Genomic DNA, 20,962 nt, shown 5'->3' on the forward strand with positions numbered 1-20,962 from the left:
TCTTTCCAGCTCTAAAATTTGATGATTCTAAGATTTTATAGCAAGATCTATAAAGAGTGCATCAAAAGTCTTAAGGTTGGATATCATTAATTGTTGAGGTGATAGGTATAATAGAGCTCTATTTTGTATGTTGAAATTTTCTATGTAAGTTACAAAATAAAATCCAATACTTGCATGTTTCCACTTCCCCTCATATTCTCACGTTTCCAAATTACCAAAGGCTTTACATATTTAAATATTCTCCCTCTTTCCCCACCTCCCATTCTCCCCACACCCACTCCCCTCCAACACACACACACAAACACACACTTACACACACATTTATACCCTTTTCCTCTTTCCTCCAAGATAAACCTTCCCTCCTCTACTGCCTCTGGCACCAATCCTCCCTTCAGTTACCCACCTAACTGTATTCATACCCTCTACTTCCACCTTCAACCTTCCTTCCCGATAGCAATGTACCCTCCAGTTATTCATAAAGTATTTCCCTAGATTCAGTCTTCTAACAGAAGGTTAAAATTGCTAATCCCAAACCAATGTGCTTTTCTGGTTGATCATTCTTCCTTAAAATGATCTCCTCCCTTCTCCCCTAACACTTGCCTCCTCCACCTCTTTTACATCCTCTTCCTCTGCTTTCTCCTTAGTTTCAGTATTCCCCATGTTTCTGTATTAAGATCTATCCTTCTTACTCATTCCAGTATTCCACAGTAATCTTGGGTCACAGACCCCTTCGAGAATCTGATTATATACATATGCAAAGACACAAACTGTTGCACAGAATCTCATGGGGATCATGAACCTTTTTGGAAAGATAAGACACCCCAAGTTAAAAATTGCTCCACACATTACTTCCAGAGTTATTTGCACATAAATTGGTTCAATTACCATTTATAAACTGGTGACTTCTGAATCTTTACCTCCAGCTCAAATCTCTGCTGACCCCAGACCCACTTACCTAACTGCCTACTAGGAATTTTAGGTCTCCTTCGATCACCCACAGACAACTCAATGAGCAAAAATAAACATACCTCCCCTAAACCCCCACCTAAAAACCTGCTCCTCCTCCTGCATCCCTTATTCTCTCGGATGCTGACATTATTCACCCAGAAATCAAACTAGATAAGCTTGATACCAACTATCTAGACTCTTCACCAGAATTCCACATCCAGCATATATAGCCTCTAAGTCACCCTTCAAGTTTTATTCTCATGACTACTACCTTAGTTGAACCGTCATCATTTCTCACCCCAAATATTGCAAGTTTTCTAACATCGTCCTGCCTCAACATCATCTGCTCCAATCAGTCCACCCTCCACACACTATCACCAAATAATGTTTCAAAAACACAAGTCTGCTTACGTCTTTCTTTTCAAAACCCCTCATAAAGGCGTAAAAACTGCCAAACACACACAGACACACACACACCACCTTCAAGCAGCCTTTAAAATCTAGTCTTTGGAATGACATATAAGGCCTTTCAGAATCTGGCCTCCACCCAACCCCCCCCCCCAAAACTTCATACCATTAAGCTTTCTCCATACTCCATTCCATACAAACTTCATACTCACTCTCACCTACCACTGACCATTCCAAAACATGCAATGCTTACTCATTCCTCTGTGAACTGCTCTTCCTAGAATGTCCTTCTTCCTTCCTTGAAGAATAAACTATTCTTTAAGAATCAACTCAAATATGACCTCCAAGAGGAAGCCTTCCTTCTTACCCCGCAGTTTGTTCAAAAAAGCACTTAGCACATTCTCCTCTTACAGCACTTATAACATTATATTGTCACCTTTCACTGGGTCTCGCTTATTCAAGGCCAGAAACTTGTTTATCTCTTTATCTTTAAACAAGTGTTGGCACATAAGCAAGCACCTAATAAATGTACAATGAATGAATCATTAGAATTGGGAGTGACCTTGGAAATTAACTTGTTCCATTTTAACCAAGAAAGACTTTCATAAGATTAATAGCTCATTACTGGCAATAAGAAATAGAAGCAGAATCTATTGATTCCCAACCTAGAGTTCTTTGTACCAGCACCGTCCCTACTTCTGCTATTATGTCCACAGCATCCACAGAGACAATTTTAGTTTCCTTCCATTTATCAAAAAGAATGATCACTGAAATTGGGCCATAGCAGAATCAGTAGTTAACCATAGGATGTAAAACCTTTTGGGGAAAAGAAGAAACAGGAATGGGTACTGGCAATAATGGATAGTGAGGGGAGGGGAGCCAGGGAAAGTCAAAAGGGGAGGATGGATGTTCAACAATAGTTTTGTGAGGGTCAGGAAATCCTTACTGCACAGAAACTGGAGCTGCAAGAGTCCTACCTGGATTCTCTATATACCAACTTCAACTTCTAAAGTTAACCTTAAATGTTCCAAGCAAACACATAAGCTATATAAAATTGTACTATCTTCTCTGTAAAGAGGTTCCAACAAAAAAGCTCAGGCTATTACATACCAGTCTAAGAATTTGCAGCATTAGAAATCTTAACTGGCAATTCTGTGTATATTTTAAATGTGTAAATACATGTAACATATATGTATAACATAAGTAAATATGTAATAAATTCCTATAATAAGGATGAGATGGTTTAGCCTAGATTCAGTCTCCAAAAGCAGTATCAAGGCACACATAGAGCAGGAGAATATACTTCTACCAGTGTCAAAAGTCTGACATAGGGCCTCAACAATAATCCTTCCATAATTCAACCCACTGATTTCAATATCTTAAGTATCTCCATTCTCCACCTTTTCCAAATGAAGAGTTAATTTTTTAGGCTATCTTCACTTAAGAAAGCATTTCCCTTTCCTCATTTAAGCAAATAATTTCTGAGGCTCAGCTATATGCCAAGCACTGTGCTTGAGCCTACCACTCCCATTTAAAAAAGGATTCTCAGACCTTTTTTACATCTCTGAATTACAGCACCAAAATTACACCCAAAATTAAAGATGTAAAATATGTTTTCAAATAATAACTAAGAAGATATCTCCTAGATATATACAAGAAAATAATCTCTGAATTACGTTAAGAACAAAATTGACAATAACACAAAAAGATCGTATGTATCACTTTGCAATGAGCACAGGGAATTAACTGTTTTGGACAATTACAACTTTTTTTTTTTTTTAGAGTTTTTTTTTAAAGATTTTATTTTTCAATAGAGACAGAGCACAAGCAGTGGGAGTGGCAGGCAGAGAAAAGCAGGCTCCCTGCTGAGCAAGGAGCCCAATGTGGGACTCGATCCCAGGATCCTGGGATCATGACCTGAGAGGAAGGCAGATGCTCAAACCGACTAAGCCACGCAGGCATCCCTACAACTGTTCTTAAAAAGCCTGTTTTTAGTCTTGCAAAAACCCTGTGCCATATGTTGAAGTCTAAACCTCTTAAAAATCTTTTCATTAGGCAAAATTCATGAGCATGAGTGCTACTATAAAGAATAATGGGCTCAAGTCAAAGAGAAATGAATCTGAGATCAGAGAACAACTCTCCTAAGAAGACAGCACCATTTTCCTCTTAGTACAGATTCCTAATCCAGGTCTTCAAATTTTTGATTGAACATCACTTAAATATGTTCCCTTAAACTTCCACACATTTATTTTAGTAGTAAACCAAAAAGCAAATACATGCCTCAAAAATAGTAACAGGTTCAAATGACAAACGAAGGTTTCAAAGAAATTTTTAGTTCTCTCAGTATTTAAGCTGCTACGCCCTAGACCACCAGCCCACCATTAGCGCCCTAGTATGACAGAAAAATATGCATTTTTATTAAAAATAAGGAAGGAAATAATATGACAGATATGCAGAAGTCACTAAAAATGGTGATACAGAATGAAGTATCTTGGCCACTTGACCAAGTAATTATTATAAAATTCATTATATCAATTACATCATTTTAAGTAACGAAGTACTACTACAATGATACCAGTGACAGCTAAACATGTATGCCAGGGATATGGTGGGATGAAAAAAACACAAATTCTGTGATTCCAGTTTGGAAAAAGGAATACAACTAGTTTGCTGTGAAATGAAAATTAACAGTTAAAACTGCATTTTTAAAAGTATGAATGTTGGGCACCTGGGTGGCTCAGTTGGTTAAGCGACTGCCTTCGGCTCAGGTCATGATCCTGGAGTCCCTGGATCGAGTCCCGCATCGGGCTCCCTGCTCAGCAGGGAGTCTGCTTCTCCCTCTGACCCTCCCCCCTCTCATGCTCTCTGTTTCTCATTCTCGCTCTCTCAAATAAAAAAAAAAATAAAAAAATAAAAAAAATAAAAGTATGAATGTTACTCAAGCCAAGCTGTTTACCAAACATCTGAGTGGTTAAACTTCAGTTTAACTTTGTCTTTGGTTAACCTAAAACTATGAAAAATACTTCCTGGTGCTCTTGGTGATATCATAGTTTATAAAGGTAAGCTTCACCAGTCAACTACTATTATAAACTAAAAAAACCAAACACACCATAGATTATGAAACGGATGATGTACAACCACTCAAAACCACAACACAGTCACAAGCTCAAGTCATACCTCATTTCATATTCTAATAAGAATTAAAAGAGAAAGTCAGATGTCACTTATCTTAATAATTACTTAGGGGAGACTTTTATACTGTTTTGTGGTTACAGAGCACTTTTGTAATATTCCATTATTTTCATATTTTAGCAAAGCAATACTCGTCTCATATTAAATTATTACCAATAAGATAATACACGCTGGTCAGTTAGTCACAATTAAGTTGAACAACCAAACATTAATCAAATTAATCAATATAAATTCAGTTCCAAATTTCCCAAACTAGTGTTCCATTGAATAAGAAGGCATAAATAGGTTTGTCTTCATATTCTCTTGGATAGTCATCCCAAAATACATCAGTGTCTTAAAACTGAACACTGTCAAGAAACTTGCTTAACACAGCATTGCTTATATTTATTGGCACGTGTCCTTTTTTTAAAGTGCACCTGTTAACCTGGCACGAGGAGTACTCCAAGACATCACTACTGTCATCCCAGGATTAATACTGAATCACCTATGTGGCCTCCTCCAGAATTTCTGGAGAAACTGCCCAGGAATGTACATTTTTAAAAACCTTCTCATGTAACTCTTATGCACAAACAGAATTAGAATGAGGAACCACTAAAAATACTTTTCACCTTTTTTGCCTTGATGCCGTCTTTTATAGTAACAAGAACTCCTGGGTATTTTTTCTAATCATTTAAGTGGGAAATGTGATGAAATAATTTTAAGAAAAAAAAAAATGTAATCAGCATTTTATTAAAGATTATACTATAAAGTTCATTTTAATAAAACCTACAAATTCGGACTTCTAACTAACAAGGGCTGTATCTTATTTTATTTAAATTATGTTAAAAAATGCATTTTGGTGACTATTCTAAAATGATGTATCTTGTTAGCAAACTCATTAATGCTAACATAGATTAAAAAATTGAGGGGCGCCTGGGTGGCTCAGTCGGTTAAGCGTCTGCCTTCAGCTCGGGTCATGATCCCAGGGTCCTGGGATCGAGTCCCACATCGGGCTCCCTGCTCTGTGGGGAGCCTGCTTCTCCCTCTCCCACTCCCCCTGCTTGTGTTCCCTCTCTTGCTGTCAAATAAATAAATAAAACCTTAAAAAAAAAAAATTGAGAATGCAGGGGCGCCCGGGTGGCTCAGTCGTTAAGGGTCTGCCTTCGGCTCAGCTCAGGTCATGATCCCAGGGTCATGGGATTGAGCCCTGCATCCTGCTCCCCGCTAGGCAGGAAGCCTGCTTCTCCTTCTCCCACTCCCTCTGCTTGTGTTCGCTCTCTCGCTGTGTCTCTCTCTGTCAAATAAATAAAATCTTTAAAAAAATAAAAATAAAAATAAAATAAAAAAATAGAAAATTGAGAATGTAACTTAGGGTTTGGAATTCTTGTATTTTTGAGTTGAGAAGACAAAGCTGGGAGGCCAAGACAGCTTGACTTCTCCAGAGTACTAGAGATAAGACAGATGCACAGGAAAAGAGCTAGAAATATATAGGTCTCTCTTTTTTTTTTTTTAAACTCCAGTTAGTTAACATACAGTGTAATACTAGTTTCAGGTATATAATACAGTGATTCAACACTTCCATACATTACCCTGTGCTCATCACAAGTGCACTCCTTAATCCCCATCACCTATTTAACCCATCCCCCACCCACCTCCATGCTGGTAACCATCAGTTTATTCTCTATAGTTAAGAGTTATACCAGGTCTCTTAAGTCCTTTGAGTAGTAATTAGCACATGTATATGAGGAAATTACCTCAGGCTGGAGAAAGAACCCCCAGAAAGGAGCAAAGAGAACAATCCCTATAACTCAGAGGCAGCACCTATTCCCATCATTAAGAGTAAGAAAAAAACTAATTCACAAGGGATGAATCAAATAGAGTAATCAATCAGAAGGTTCTTGCCTTAGTAGTATGAAAAAAAATAGTCCCTATAGGCAGCTCTGGTTCCACCTAACAAAAGCTCAAAAACAAGCCTCAAGAGGAGCAAACTCTTTCCAACTAATTTAACCTCATCCCAAGAACAAGGAATACTTACGTTACAAAAATATCCATCAACAATGTAAAATATTAACAAGGTAAAATTTACAGTATCTGGCTTTGAGTCAAAATTAACTAGGCATGCAAAAAAGCAGGAAAATATGACCCAAAATGAGCAGAAAAATCAGGGAACGGCAAACACCGAAGTAACAGATGACAGAATCAGTAGAGCAGAACATTAAAAATTAAACTTATTTTGACCATATTCCATATTCAAAATTGTTGTATGCACCTAAATAAAAGAGCTTCAAAACACATGAAGCAAAAACAGATAAATCTCCAGAGAAACTGACAAATCCATAATTATAATTAAGATATTTCAACACCTCTCAAAAATTGACAAAATGGATAATCATAATAGACTTGGACAACACTATCAACCAACTTGTGAAAATGTTTTAACTGACCAGAAATACTGTGAACCAAGAAATGTTCTCTGACTGCATAACAAAATAAAGCAATCTTGATTCTGATCCAGGTAAGGTTTTACAAGATAATTCAAGATCCCAGCAACATTATAGAATTCTATGGTTCAGACAGTGTCTAGGACACAACAAGAGACCTCACAAAATCTTCCATTCCTGAGGATTATAGATCCAAATGCCTACAGGGGCAAGCATGCAAAGTTTAAAAAATAAGTAAATGTGACAAAAATTAGGTAGGACCACGGGTAATCTGGAGAGGGCATATCTCCTCCACCCCTAAGACAAACCTCTCAACTACAGCCAGAGATGCCATGCCACAAGGGAACATAGATCCACTGTTGCCAGACCTTACAATTTTCCAGGAGGGACCTAAAATTTGGATTTTTACATGAACTCTAGATTTTAAAACGTTGACCACCAACACAGTGAATTTTTAACCAAGCAAAAAAAATGTCTGGGAGCCAAATTCACAAATATCTGCTCTAGTCCAACACCTTCATCTTACAAACGAAACAAAAAGAAATCAAGTAATTTATCCCAATTTTGAAAGCAGATAATCCCATCCAACCATATTGGGCATGTACACAAAAGTCCACACTTTTAGAAGAAACTGAAACCAGGATGCTTCCAGGACAGGTAACTTAGTGATGCTTATCTTCTCAGGAAAGACATGAAAACTGTCTTCCAATAGTAGAAGGTTAAAATTTTATCAAAGGCTTCCGGAATTGTTCCACAGAACAAAAAAAAATCAGTGGGAGACAATTACAAAGGAGACTTGGGCAAAATGGAAGCAAGAACTTTCTAAAAAGAAAGTTTTTAAAAAGTTGTCAATGATATGGTTATTTTGTAGAGTAGAATTTAATTTAGCACCCTACCCTAGAGATATTCCAGAAAAGCCAGATTAACTTTCAAGAATATTACAGAAAAGATTATTTGATGTGAAGAAATGGCTGTTTGATTTATGGTCCTTTCTGCCTAAAGCTTTATAAATTCTCATCATAAAGAGTAACTTAGTAACATCTTCATTGTAAGACCTATGTAAAAATTGAGCTGGCAAGCTCAATGACACCATAAAGGGATACCTGAGACAGCCCCAGCTTCTGATGGATATGATATCCTATGTCATATCCTGAATATGCTCAGTGACAGGCCGGATAGCCAACTGATTAACTGTAGAGGGTATTCAGAAATCACAAGGATGCCTGAATTAGAATGCTCCCTTCTGATCCTGGATTTCTATATTAAATCTGACCAGAGTCCCAAATTTCAGAACATCAGATATTTAAGCTTCAAAGAAATGACATTTAGCAGGATTGACAGAAGTTCAAAAGCCCTTAGGTTATACACTGGACCACCCACCCCCACTTTAGGTATGCCTTTGTTACATAAAGAATTTCAAAAGTACTCAACTTTGCCAGAAAATGTTATTTCCAAATTTGAGACCAGACAGCATTTTAAGTGCACATTTTCTATGGGTTATAACAATAAAGAAAATGGACAAATGCTGACAACTAAAGTCAGCAAACAAAATACACTAGCTAGAAAACTAGATTAAAACAACTTGAGAAAAGAGATATTCTAACTCTGCAAAGATGTGAAGTTTTTGGAATACAAAGGCAGTGAATGAAAATAATTCTGCTAAAATATTATGGACTGAGTCAGAGCAAGAAAAAAATTAAGAAAAATGGCCAGATATACAGTAATTAAGGTGAAAATTTATCTAAGTTAATTTCCTGATAAGGGAACAAAAATATTAATCTTTAAAAAAGTCAGAGTAGGGGCGCCTGGGTGGCTCAGTTGGTTAAGCGACTGCCTTTGGCTCAGGTCATGTTCCTGGAGTCCCTGGATCGAGTCCCACATCAGGCTCCCTGCTCGGCGGGGAGTCTGCTTCTCCTTCTGACCCTAACCCCTCTCATGTGCTCTCTCTCATTCTCTCTCTCTCAAATAAATAAATAAATCTTTAAAAAAATAAAAATAAAAAAGAGTAACAGAAATTAAATGGTAAGAAGTCAAAGTTCACTGTTGGACACAGGGAAAAATATGAGAAATCAGAATAAGATTTTGAAATATCACTTTTTAAAATAAAAGATAAAATACAGTAAGTACATCAAAACTCACAAAAACTCAAATTAATCATATACAAAAGTAGCCAAGTGGACTCTGAGAGAAGCCAATATAATAGACGTTAGCCAATTACTGATGGCTAATGAATTTGAGAATAAAAACCACAACCCCAAGGCGCAGAAGATATGTTGTTTTACTACATCAAATAGTATATAAAATTATTATAAAATCAAAGTTTCCAGGGAAGGGCATAAAATAAAAAGATTATAGATTATATTTTCATAATTTTCTAATTCCCAATATTTCTTTATAACCCCAATCCCCAGGGACCATCACATTATTCAACATTGTCTCATTCTTCCCAGGCTCACACCTGATCCACCTCTAATGCCAATCTTACCTGCAACCTCTCCCAAAGCACCTGACCTCTCCCAAAATCCAATACCAATTGCTAAATCCCTGAAGAGTATTTTAATAGGACTGTCCTTAAATTACTTTAAACCCGCCTAAATACTTCATGTCCTTCCAAAATCAATGTCCTTCCAGACTTCACTTCTGATATGTAACTAAGTTCTTTGACTCCTTCAATCTTTTCCAAGCATCTGTATTAAACTGCCGGGTTTTGTCAGTGATTCAATAAAATTCAGTACATTTTATCAGGTATATGTGAAAGCACTGTGCTAGACATGTAAGGGTGGGAAATGCCTCATTTAATCTATTCATAGTGAAAAATGCTTAACCATAACAAACTATAACACAGTACATATCAAAGAATTAAAATGTTATGATAACCATAAGGAAGACAAAACTCTCCCTTCATATTATCTTATGTTGTTCCCTTTCCACTCCCACCACTATTCAGGCTTCTTTCTAACATTTATACATCTGTTATCCTTCCTAATTGAATTTCACCATATTTTAATAATAATCCCGTATTTTACCCCCAAATTAATCTTTCCTAAAACAGAATTTCAACACATCACTCTCTTATTTACAATGCTGTTTCTCAAATGCTTGCAATAGCGATCTGCAAACTCCCATGCCCTATCAAGATGGGGGAGGGGGGCGGGTAAAATGCAGATTACAAGAACCTGATCACAGATACTCCAATCAATTGGCTGTGGTAACTGGGAATCTGAATTTGAATGAGCCCTTTAGGTGATTTTAAGTGGCCCACAGAGCATACTTCAGAGGAAAAAAAAAGAGTTCTACAGGGTAAATGCCAAATTCCTTAGCCCTGCATCAGCGCTCACCACACAAAAGACCCCTGAGACTCAACTTATAGGGCAAGGGATCTACAAGGACTCTTCACTACAGATAAACTTGATTTTCTGCAGCCAACTGTTCTCTCCCTCCAATCTTGCTTAAAATGTCCACTAACTTCAACATTCTTCTTGGCCCATTTCAAGCCCCGTACTTCCTAGATCTCACCAGACTGAAACAATTTCTCCTGCCTAAATTCTACAGCACTGTACTGCTTGTCTTGAACCATTATTTTTTTGAGAGAGAGAGCACGAGAGAGCGCAAGTGCGGGGGGGGGGGGGCGGTGTCTTCAAGCAGACTCCCCACTGAGCACGGAGCCCCATATGGAGCTCAATTCCAGGACGATGAGATTATGACCTGGGCCAAAAATCAAGAGTCGGACGCTTAATGAACTGAGCCACCAGGCACCCCTTGAACCGTTATTTAAACTAGTATTATTAACTTTTCAGGTGGTTGTATCATATGACAACTGACTGTGGATCAAACCTCTTTTCACTCTTTCAGCATCCAGAATACACTTTGGAAGTCCTTTCCCTAAGGCAATTTCACTTTGCATAAGCATACCTAAGTAGGAATGAATAATGAACTGATTTTTAGAATATGAAAAGGAAAACTGTAGAAAGGAGATTTTTATTAGGAAAAGAAACCAGTTAAATAAATATATCTGGAATGAAAGTGTATCTGCCAAAACAAATTACTAAATATTGTTCTTCCTTACCAGCCTACCAAATAAATGCTCCCCAAAGAATTCTTCCTAGAGAGAACAGGTGAACTTAAGTCCCAAGAAAAAAACCTGGTAAACCAAACTGCTTAACACCAATCAGGTTTGCTTAAACTTTGATCCAAAGAGCTATTCAAAAGCAAGTTATATGGAGAAGAAAACTCATTTATGGTTAATTTCCGAAACTTTTACACATGCAATAAACTTACAAGTGTTCTATTATGATGCTTGAGATTTTGGTATAATATAAATGCCTCTAACACAGCACTTCCCCCAATAATTGCTGATCTACTTATCGGTCTTCTCTGTTAACACTGAACATATGGGTAGTGACCATGTGTCTTGTTCATCTTTCTAGTCCAGCATTTAAAACAGATTAAGAACGTAATGAGTAAGTTCTCAAGATAAAAAATGATAGTGATTCTCCAAAAATAACACCATGGCCAGCAAGCATATGAAAATAATCAACATCATTAATTAGAGAAATGCAAATCAAAACCACAATAACATCACCTCATGCCCATTAGAATGGCCTATCATTAAAAAAAAAAAAAAGTGCTGGCAAGGATGTGGAGAAACTGGAACCCTTGTACTACTGGTGGGATTGTAAAATGGTGTAACCACTATGGAAAACAGTAGGGAAGTTCCTCAAAAAATTAAAAATGGAAATACCGTACACAATTCCAGCAATCCCATTTCTGAGTATATACCGAAAAGAACTGAAAGCAGGGTCTTTAGTTATCTGCACACCCACTTCACAACAGCATATTCACAAGAGCCAAAAGGTGGAAACAACACAAAAGTCCATTAACTGATGAATGGACAACCGTGGCAGACACACACAATGGAATATTATTCAGCCTTAAAAAGGAAGGAAACCCTCACACATGCTACAACATGAATGAGCCTTCAGGACGTTAGGCTAAATTAAATAAACCAATCACAGAAAGACATATACTGTATGATTCCACTTATATGAAGTATCTAGAATAGTCAAATTCAGACAGAAAGTAGAATGGTGGTTACCAGGGGCTGCAGAGGGTAGTTGGCTGATGGATATAGAGTTTCAGATTTGCAAGATGAAAAAGTTGTGAAAATCGGTTTTACAACAATGTAAATATATTTAACATTACAGAACTATACACTTTAGAGCGGTTAAGATAAATTTTATGTGTTTACTGCAATGAAAAATTTTAATTACAGTAATTTTAAGTACAAAAAATAAATTCTTAAGTATCAATAAACACTTGAAAAATGGAGGTATAAAACATTAATATAACATTTATGTACAATTATTCAAATGGCCTTTTAAGGGCGCCTGGGTGGCTCAGTCGGTTAAGCGTCTACCTTCAGCTCAGGTCATGATCTTGGGGTCCTGGGATCCAGCCCCACTTCAGGCTCCAGGCTCCCTGCCCAGCAGGAGTCTGCTTCTCCCTCTGACCACCTCCTCCACCGCTCCTGCTCACTCTCTTGCGTTCTAATAAATAAATAAAATCTTTAAAAAGTTCAAATGGCCTTTTAATTTAGCTTCCATCTAAAAGATTAGTTTAAAAAATAAAATTAAAAAGATAAGTAGTTTAAAATAAGTCACTCCAAACTATATGTTCACATTTCATTGTAGAAGATTCATGTTAATTATAAATTGTTTGCTCAGTCAAAAAGTATTTCTGCTGGGGCGCCTGGGTGGCTCAGTCGTTAAGCGTCTGCCTTCGGCTCAGGTCATGATTCCAGGTCCTGGGATCGAGCCCTGCATCGGGCTTCCTGCTCGGCAGGAAGCCTGCTTCTCCCTCTCCCACTTCCACTGCTTGTATTCCCTCTCTTGCTGTGTCTCTCTCTGTCAAATAAATAAATAAAATCTTTAAAAAAAAAAAAAAAAGTATTTCTGCTAAAAGAGGAGAATCAGAATTCTAGAACTAGAAAAGATTCTTGAGATCATACACCCCACTAATTCCAATGTGGATCCATAAACAATGGCAAATGAAAAAAAAGGAAAATGAAAAGTAATTTTTCATAGAGCTAATCTATTTAAAGTTAAGGCATATGCTTTATTCTGAGAATGCATCTGCACCTTGAGACTTTCTCTTTTTAATACTAATTTCATCCATTCAACAAATACTTGTTGAGCCAGTAACTCTCAGGTACAAGACAATAGTGAACAAGAGAAGCAGCAAGGCTCTTACCCTCAAAAAACTACCTCCTCTCTAGTGGAAAATAAGAATACAAATAATAAGAAAAGATGATAGGGTTTTGTTAAGTCCTTAACATTTAAAACAAAAACCTGATCAGTCTACGTTAACCCCAGGTCAGGAGGAAACATTAATCTACAGCTCCTTCCCGTTTTATTTTTTTTTTAAAGATTTTATTTATTTAAGAGAAAGAGAGAGAGTGCACAAGCAGGGGAAACAGCAGGCAGAGGGAGAAGCAGGCTCCCCCACGACCCAGGGCTCAATCCCAGGACTACGGGATCATGACCTGAGCCTAAGGCAGATGCTTAACTGACTGAGCCACCCAGGTACCCCAACTTCCCATGTTATGAGAAACTGGATGTCCAAAAGGTTTCACAACAATTCAATAAATCCCAAGTCAGAACCACCTTGTTTCTAATTAAAACGCCAAGAAAATATCCATGTGCCTTAGAGATTCAAACATGATAAATTTACAGACTCCAAATATGTCAAAAGACTAGTATTTTTCCACTTAATGTGTCCTTCCAGTTCTAACAGGATTTGATTCTATATACCAAACTTGTTCTATCATTTGAGAACTTAAAAATTTAATGAAAAACTTAAAATCCCTAGGGCAGAATTTATCAAATCTCATGCCAGCAAAAGAAATTCTACTTTCTGATAAATGATAAAGCAAGTCCAACATTTAGAACAAGGGGAAAGGACGGACACAAAAATAGTACCCACAGTAGTATCGTCTTGGTCACTGTTTCTGTGACCTAGAAAGTACAGTAATTCTCTGGAGCACTGCTATCCCATGCACTAGAAGTTTCAGACAGTTTAAATATACAAAAGAACTGATAAACAGTGATAATCAGCTAATTAACATTTCAAAGAATCATGATACAAAACCCGAAGTTCCAGTGAATAATCTAGGTTTGACAATAATTGACCTGACAGTAGTTCAGTCTCTTCCCTCACCTCCTACCTTTCTCTACTTCTGTACAAGGGTGGGATATTAAGCACAAAGTATGTGCCAGATACCACATCCTAATATGTGCCAGACAAGTCCATAGACTTGATCTCGTGGGTTAAACAGGTTTTTCCCCACTTAAAAAATAAACCCACATATAATACAAATGTGGAGAAACAAACTTGAAGGTATAATTATCCCCTTTCGTAGGTAAAGGAAACTGAGCCAAAAAGTTAAAGTAGAAAAAACAAGATTTGCACTTAACTGCAAAGTTTGCAGGAGTCTCAATTTCTTTCTCTGAGTCTGTCACAAACACCAACATGCAAGTGACTGGATAGGAGAGGGTAGAGGAGGCAGGAGGAACACAAAAATGTACAAAAAAAATAGAAATTTTTCCCTAAGATATCAGAAGAATTAGATATGAAAGCGACACCCAAAGAGCTCTAAATGCCTATGACTGGGACAAAGGGTTAGAGGTTCAAAGGACAAATGGAACTTTTTCCTGCAGTGAGCAAGGAAGAATTCACTGAGGAGGGAGGAAATCAATGAGTTACACCATAGAGAAAAGAAGTATTTTTAGGCAGAAGAGACTTCAGAGAATAAAGGTGGGGAAAAGAAGGTAGACACAGGGCCTGTATGTTTGAAAAGGTAAAAACATCAACCTGGCTGAAGCACAGAAATTGTATGAGGGCAGTTAAACGTAAGGCTGAAAAGGCAGGATTGGGTTAGACTTCAGAGGACCTGATGAAACAAACTCCCTATTTACAGCACCAAGATAGAATTAAACTTTTACATATTTATTATCTTCATGAAAAAAAGATTGCACATGCCCTATTAACCTGACTGTATTTATGCTTTTCAGCTAGGGAAAAAAAAAAGTCTAGGACAACACCTGATACAAAGATGATTAAATGTTGGATCTGAATTCAAGTAACTGATTTTTCCTATCTCCTGATAACCACAGATTTATGTACAAAGAGGGGGGGCGGGGGGGGCGGGGGGCGGGTTTGAGGTCGGTCAGAGACGGTAGGCCTGAACCTACATCCAGACTGCTAAAATTTAAGCCAGCTACTCAACTGTAATTAGGGTAAAAGTAGAACCCACACATCTTTTCCATAGGATGGTGGAGTAGCTTGAACAAGAAGGAATAATGGCAAAGCCCCACTGTCAGAAAAATTCCCCTTGTGTTGCCAAGATTGGCTTTAAAAAAAAAAAAAAAAAAAAAAAGCTACAATTGGATTTTTTAAAATGTAGCTTTATCTTTAATTTCATTTTTTAAAACCCAGGTTAGAATTTGGAAAAACGTTCAATTAGACCACAACTATCCTGAAGCTATTGATAAGAACTTAAAATTCCAAGCATCTACACGATTCAAAACTATCATTTCACACTTAAATTAGGCAGTTAAGTCCCATCCCCCTAGTAAAAAGGAGACTTACCAGATCTTTGAGTGTTACCTGGATAATGACATCACTCCCTATTGCTGTTCTAGCAGGCTAGGATGGGCTGCCCTTTGCCCTCTTTCCCATACATCACAAGAGTAGCAATCCCCCCCAAAAGAAAGGTTTGTAGAAAAGAAAGTTATAGCAGCTCATCTCCTCAGTTCAAAAAATATCAAAAGCTGTTAAGACATAAAAAGAAGCACTCCATAAAAAGTGGAAGGGGGGTAAGGGAGTACACTGAAGCCAAGCAAATTCATATTTGTAAAATTTAAGCTGAAAGGAAATTTGGAATCTAGCCCAAAGTTCTCATTTTACACATTAAGAAACTGAGGCCCAGGGCAGTGGTGATTTGCCCAGGGCAAATGCTTCCCTATAAAGGTGTTAAGTGTCTGTTACCAGTCACAGCAGCACTTAATCACATTCTAACAGTTACTTAAATGTTTATGAGATTAAGTACCTGGTATGCAAAAAACAATCTCCACCTCCTTTGCATCCCCTTCAGTGCCTTGCCCCAATGCTATTCAGAAAATGATGCAAGATCCTCATATGAATACCGTATCCTCCTTCAGCCACTATAGCCACAAAATTTCTTTTATTTAAGATTAAAGTGAAAACCTGAAATGCCTGAATTTCTCAAGTTCTGACTAAACAAGTGCATCAGCAAAACCTCAAAACTTGGGGCAAAATAAGAGTACGAAATGGAGTATAGCACTGTTGTGGTTTTTTTGACAGTTGCCATTTCCCTCATATTAATGTTTTCAGTCCAGGTTTTCTGAAAAAAGGTGCAAAGTTAAAAAATAATAATGGGTACAAAGTTAATCCAAATTATTAGCACTTTTGAGACACTTCCATTAGACAATTTAGCATATCTTCACCTCTCAAAAATAACTTGAAAGTAGCCTACCCTACACTAAATATTTTGGGGGGAAAAAAACCAACCATCTAAAATAACCGTCTACCAGGCCACAACATACTAAAACCACAAAATAAGGAACAATCCTGTAAAAATCCCACCAACTAAAAAACAGTACCATCAGTCTTCCCGGGCTCACTGTTCACCGTCAAACTGTCAAAGCATTTGTTGAAGAACACGGAGGAAAGTTCTGCACCGAGTTCACAGGCTGTGGGTGCATCAGATTATACCACTACCCACACATAACACCAGTCTGGGGAAATGCAAACACGCCACATGTACATTTTTTAACCAGGCCTAACCACGTTTAACCAAAGTAAGTGTTGTCAGCTCTCGTAACAAAGATTGGAAAAAAAAAAAAAAAGCAGCAATATGCAAGCATACTTCACTCATTTATAAAACCATCAACAGAAATGGCAAGGAACTGACCCGAGGCGAATTAACAGTTCTGAACGTTAAGGCCGCCGTACAAAACGGTTTAGAAGAGCTGTCTTTCTGAAATGCCGGGCAAAAGTCCTTTGACGAGTGTCGAAACTAATGACCGTATACTAATGAACAAATAACAAAAGCTTAATACAAACTACCACGCCGCCAAACCGTTCCTGTTACCAATGCCCAGATTTTTTTTTAAACAAGCACTGAAAGGGAACAATAAAAAGCGTCTCACCGCAAACACAGCAAGAGAGGGACTGTCGGAAGTAAGGCAAGAGCCTGTTAATCTCTGTAAACGCCTTGGGGTCTCCGGGGTCGTAGTTGAGCACTAGGCGGCTCGCGGAAATGTAGAGAGCAGTAGCATTCACGGGGTTCATTGCAGACACTTCGACACCGTTGGCTCCCGGTTGAAAAGAAATTCCGGATCCAACTTTGTAAGCAGCCAGGGAACAATGGCGAATTTGCAACAAATCGAAGGAAATCAGAGAAGAACCACTGGCCAAAGTAGTAACCAAAATCCGTACAAGTTTGTGGAGCTGAAGCAATCCTCCCACACATGGGGCCTTGGCGCCCCTCCTCCGTCCCTGAGACTTGCAGACACACACACAAAAAAAGAGAGAGAAAGAGATAGAAACCAGCGTTCGAGTTTGTCCCAGGCAGCCTCGGAGCGAAGAACGCGGGGGCTGCGGCACTCCGGCCGGGACTCGGCGCTCAATCTAGCCCCGCGGCTCGGCGGGCGGCCTTCGCTGCATCTCCGGACGCGGAGGCACCTCCTCAGGGCGAGCTGAGCGGGCGCGGGAGCAGGCCCCGGCCCGGTCCGAGGGGCGGGCACGCTTCTCACGGGCTGCAGGGCCCTTACTCCATCACAGCGCCCGGCGCAGAGGTAGCGGCGACGGCGAGGAGGACGGCTCGGGCGTCGACTTCCTCAATCTAGTGCACCAAGACGCGGCGGCGGCGAATGTTGCAGTTGCGGCTGGCGGAGGCCGCCGCCGCTCTCTCCATATCGGACGCGGGGCCCGGACTGCGCCTGGCTCTCCGCCCCGGTAGTTACAACCCCGCTGTTCCCTGAGGTGGCAAAGCGGGCAGGAGAGTCCCCCACCCGGTAGGGGAGGGCCGGGGAGGAAGTGCGCGGGCCGGAGGCGGCGGCGGCGGCGGGAGGGGGCGGGGAGCAGGCCCGGTCGGGCCGCGGCGGCGCCCCTCGCTCAGTCGCTCACTGCGAGGTCACCAGGCGCAAGCGCCGCCCCCTCACTACCCGGCCATCTTCTCCGCGCCGCACACACGGAGACCTCCTCGGCCAAACACGACGGCCGCTGCCGCCCACGGCTCCCGCCCGGCCGCAGCTGAGGCGAGCACTCACACCGCCAGGCCCCGCCGCCGCCGCCGCCGCCCAGAGCACACAGCAAGGCCCCGCCGCAGGCCCCTCCCCCCGTGCCTCGCCGCCCTCACCCTGACTCCACGCGCCACTCTAACTCGGTAGGGCCCGGGCTGCTGCGGCCTTAATAAATCCCGCGGAGTGTGCGGCGCCTCAGGCCCTGCCGGCGACGACGACCGTTACCCCAACGGGCAAAGCCACTGTCATCCCCGAGACTCCCCCGCCGCCGTCGTCGCTAGCGCCCGCACGCATGCGCAGAGCACACTCTCACCCCTCCCCCCCTTTCCTTTCCCTTCGCTTCCCTTTTCCCCTGCTTCTCCTCTAAGAGCCCCCTCCACACCCTCCCAGAGCTACCGGCTCGCTCCGCGCATGCGCACTCCAATATCAAGCTCCACCGCCTTTCGCCCTTACGCGTGCGCCTTGACCGCCCACCCAGAAAACCGGATAAACACAGCACCCCGCTCACGCCAGCCCCTCCCTGCTGCCAACCCACCCCGGCTTCACAGCGCATGCCTGGCTCTCCACTTACGGCTCTTAGAGCATGCTCTGTGCAAGCCGTTCTCTCCGCCCCTCCCCCATGCGTTCCCAAATTCCCTCTTAGGCGTGTGGGCTGTGGCGAAACATTTGTTAGCTGACCAATCCTTCCACAGTTTGGGCTTTAAGCTTCTCGCACTACACTGCTTCCTCCGTGCCCGCCAACGCTGAGGCCCGGCGGGGTCGCGCCATGTGGCTGGCGCTCCGCCCTGGCGGCCTCTCCTCGCCCTGACTGACCACTGTATGAGGAAATAGTCCCGCACGGCCCTAAGCCCCGCCCTCGCGGCCTTTCTCCTAGAACGGCGCTTTCCAAGCACCGAAAGGGCGCTACCGGGGCCTGCTTGCACAGCCCGGGAAGATCGACAGCAATCAGCGTGGCCACGCGCCCAGCCGGCGTGCGGGCGACGTTTCCTAGATTAGGATCGCGGCCAGCGTCGATGGCAGCTTGAGGTCACTAAGACCCTGGCAGGCGGTCTGTAACCGTTGGGGCTCGGACCCACCTCCCCTTTCCCGCCCATCAGAACTGGGCTCTTTCTGCGGCCTCTTGTCCTTGGAGTCAGACCTACGCGAGCCGCCCAGCCTTCTGGGGCGCCGACCGGGACCTCGCCGAGCTCGTACGGGAAAACTGTCCAATTTAAAAGCAAAACGAAACCCTTTTTTACTCCTTTGACAGACTTAACCTTTCTTTGTGAACAGAGCTTTTGAAGAGTCCACGGTCCTGCTTTAGAACGGACCCAAGTCCTTGAAAGTATTCATCTGTTTTTTTTTTTAAACAAGCTTTCACCTTATGTTTTTGCAGGAGACCAGGGACAGAGATATAAATAAACAAAAGCCTAACAACATATGATTCCCCTCGTCTCTAAAAGTACAAAACTTTTTTTGAGTAGCACAAATAGAAACAGCATAGGAACCGTTTTTACCTCTGGACACGCCAAAGCTCTTCAGCATAGTTTTTTGCACAAAATAAATGATCTACGTGTGTTTGTAAAGTGAAATTTATGACATGTGTATCTTTTGGGGGCACAAATACAGTTAGTTTTAGGGACTTTCTATTTAGAGTAGAAAATAAGATAAGGGAACCCAATAACTTCTGATAATTTCTCGTGCCATATGATGACAGGTTTATTTTCTTTACAAGGGCTAGCATATTATCAGCACTTACGTTATTAAGCAATGGAAATCTAACTTCCTAATTTTGTTAGGCAGCAAAGCAGAAATTAAAGTTGTGCAAAGTATATTTGGTCGTCTTGTATCTGGAAAATAACAAATATTCTCAAATTCATTCTCTTGTTTAAAAGCCCCATCTTCCTTGGGTCGTTTGTTTGATAAGTGATCTTTTCTAAGCTCACCTTCAAATAAAACTGTTATATTATACAGTTCTATTTTTGTTCCAGACTCAATTCTTGTTCCACAAACCACAGGTTGTTTTCCTCCAGAGGAGTAACACGGAGAGTAAAATAATCAGTACTGTTTTCCATTCAGGCAACATAAATTAGCAGTCACCCTAGGCAAGTGATTACTTTAGGGCCTTAACCTTGCTGATTTTCTCATAACTGGATTTTTTTTAACCACTTGAGATGTTTGCAACCTAAATTAAGATTAATTTTATTGATAGTCTGTGTGTGAGACAGAGAGAAAGAAACTTAAACCATTTTGTTTTTTTTTTAGCCTCTGAGATTGCTTGCAACTGGTGGTAAGTTTATGGCATTTAGAAGCAAAGCATCTCCACATTGAAGTATATTGTCTGTAATAACTATTTGGTTGCTGGAGCCTTCCCTAAAAAGAAAACAATGAACTGTTTATAGAAAATGAAGTATTTGGATCAAATATTTAGGAGAAATCATATGTAACTCAAATCTCAAACTATCAATGTAATTTTTTTCATATTTTATATTTAATTATTATTTGGAAGTAAAAGTGTTAGGGTTGCCAGATCTAACAAAAATACAAGATGCCAGTTAAAAAATTTTAATAAGCTTTTTTTCTTAAAGATTTTATTCATTTATTTGACAGAGAGAGACGCAGTGAGAGAGGGAACACAAGCAGGGGGAGTGGGAGAGGGAGAAGCAGGCTTCCCGCTGAGCAGGGAGCCTG

At 40.4% G+C, this 20,962-nt stretch overlaps 1 protein-coding gene across 2 annotated transcripts in view; it reads right to left on the minus strand.

Annotated features, from left to right (window-relative positions):
* The window catches only part of MSL2 (MSL complex subunit 2), a 33,419-nt gene extending 14,836 nt beyond the window's left edge, over positions 1 to 18,583 (minus strand). Inside the window, exons 1-2 of one of the 2 annotated variants that reach the window (XM_081826780.1) lie at positions 17,198 to 17,312; positions 12,385 to 12,514 (exon numbers count right to left, since the gene is read on the minus strand). Coding sequence is in view for 1 of the 2 variants with exons in the window: in XM_006727915.3 (XP_006727978.1) it covers positions 17,198 to 17,339 (142 nt within the window). In the remaining variant the exon portion in view is untranslated. Of the gene's footprint in view, positions 1 to 12,384; positions 12,515 to 17,197 lie in introns of both variants that reach the window. The other variant, XM_006727915.3, reaches the window with a different exon arrangement.
* Positions 18,584 to 20,962: the final 2,379 nt, after the last annotated feature.

This window comes from Leptonychotes weddellii, chromosome 1 (assembly GCF_054177405.1).
Source record: "Leptonychotes weddellii isolate Sample4059 chromosome 1, ASM5417740v2, whole genome shotgun sequence".
In the NCBI taxonomy this organism is placed as follows: Eukaryota; Metazoa; Chordata; class Mammalia; order Carnivora; family Phocidae; genus Leptonychotes; species Leptonychotes weddellii.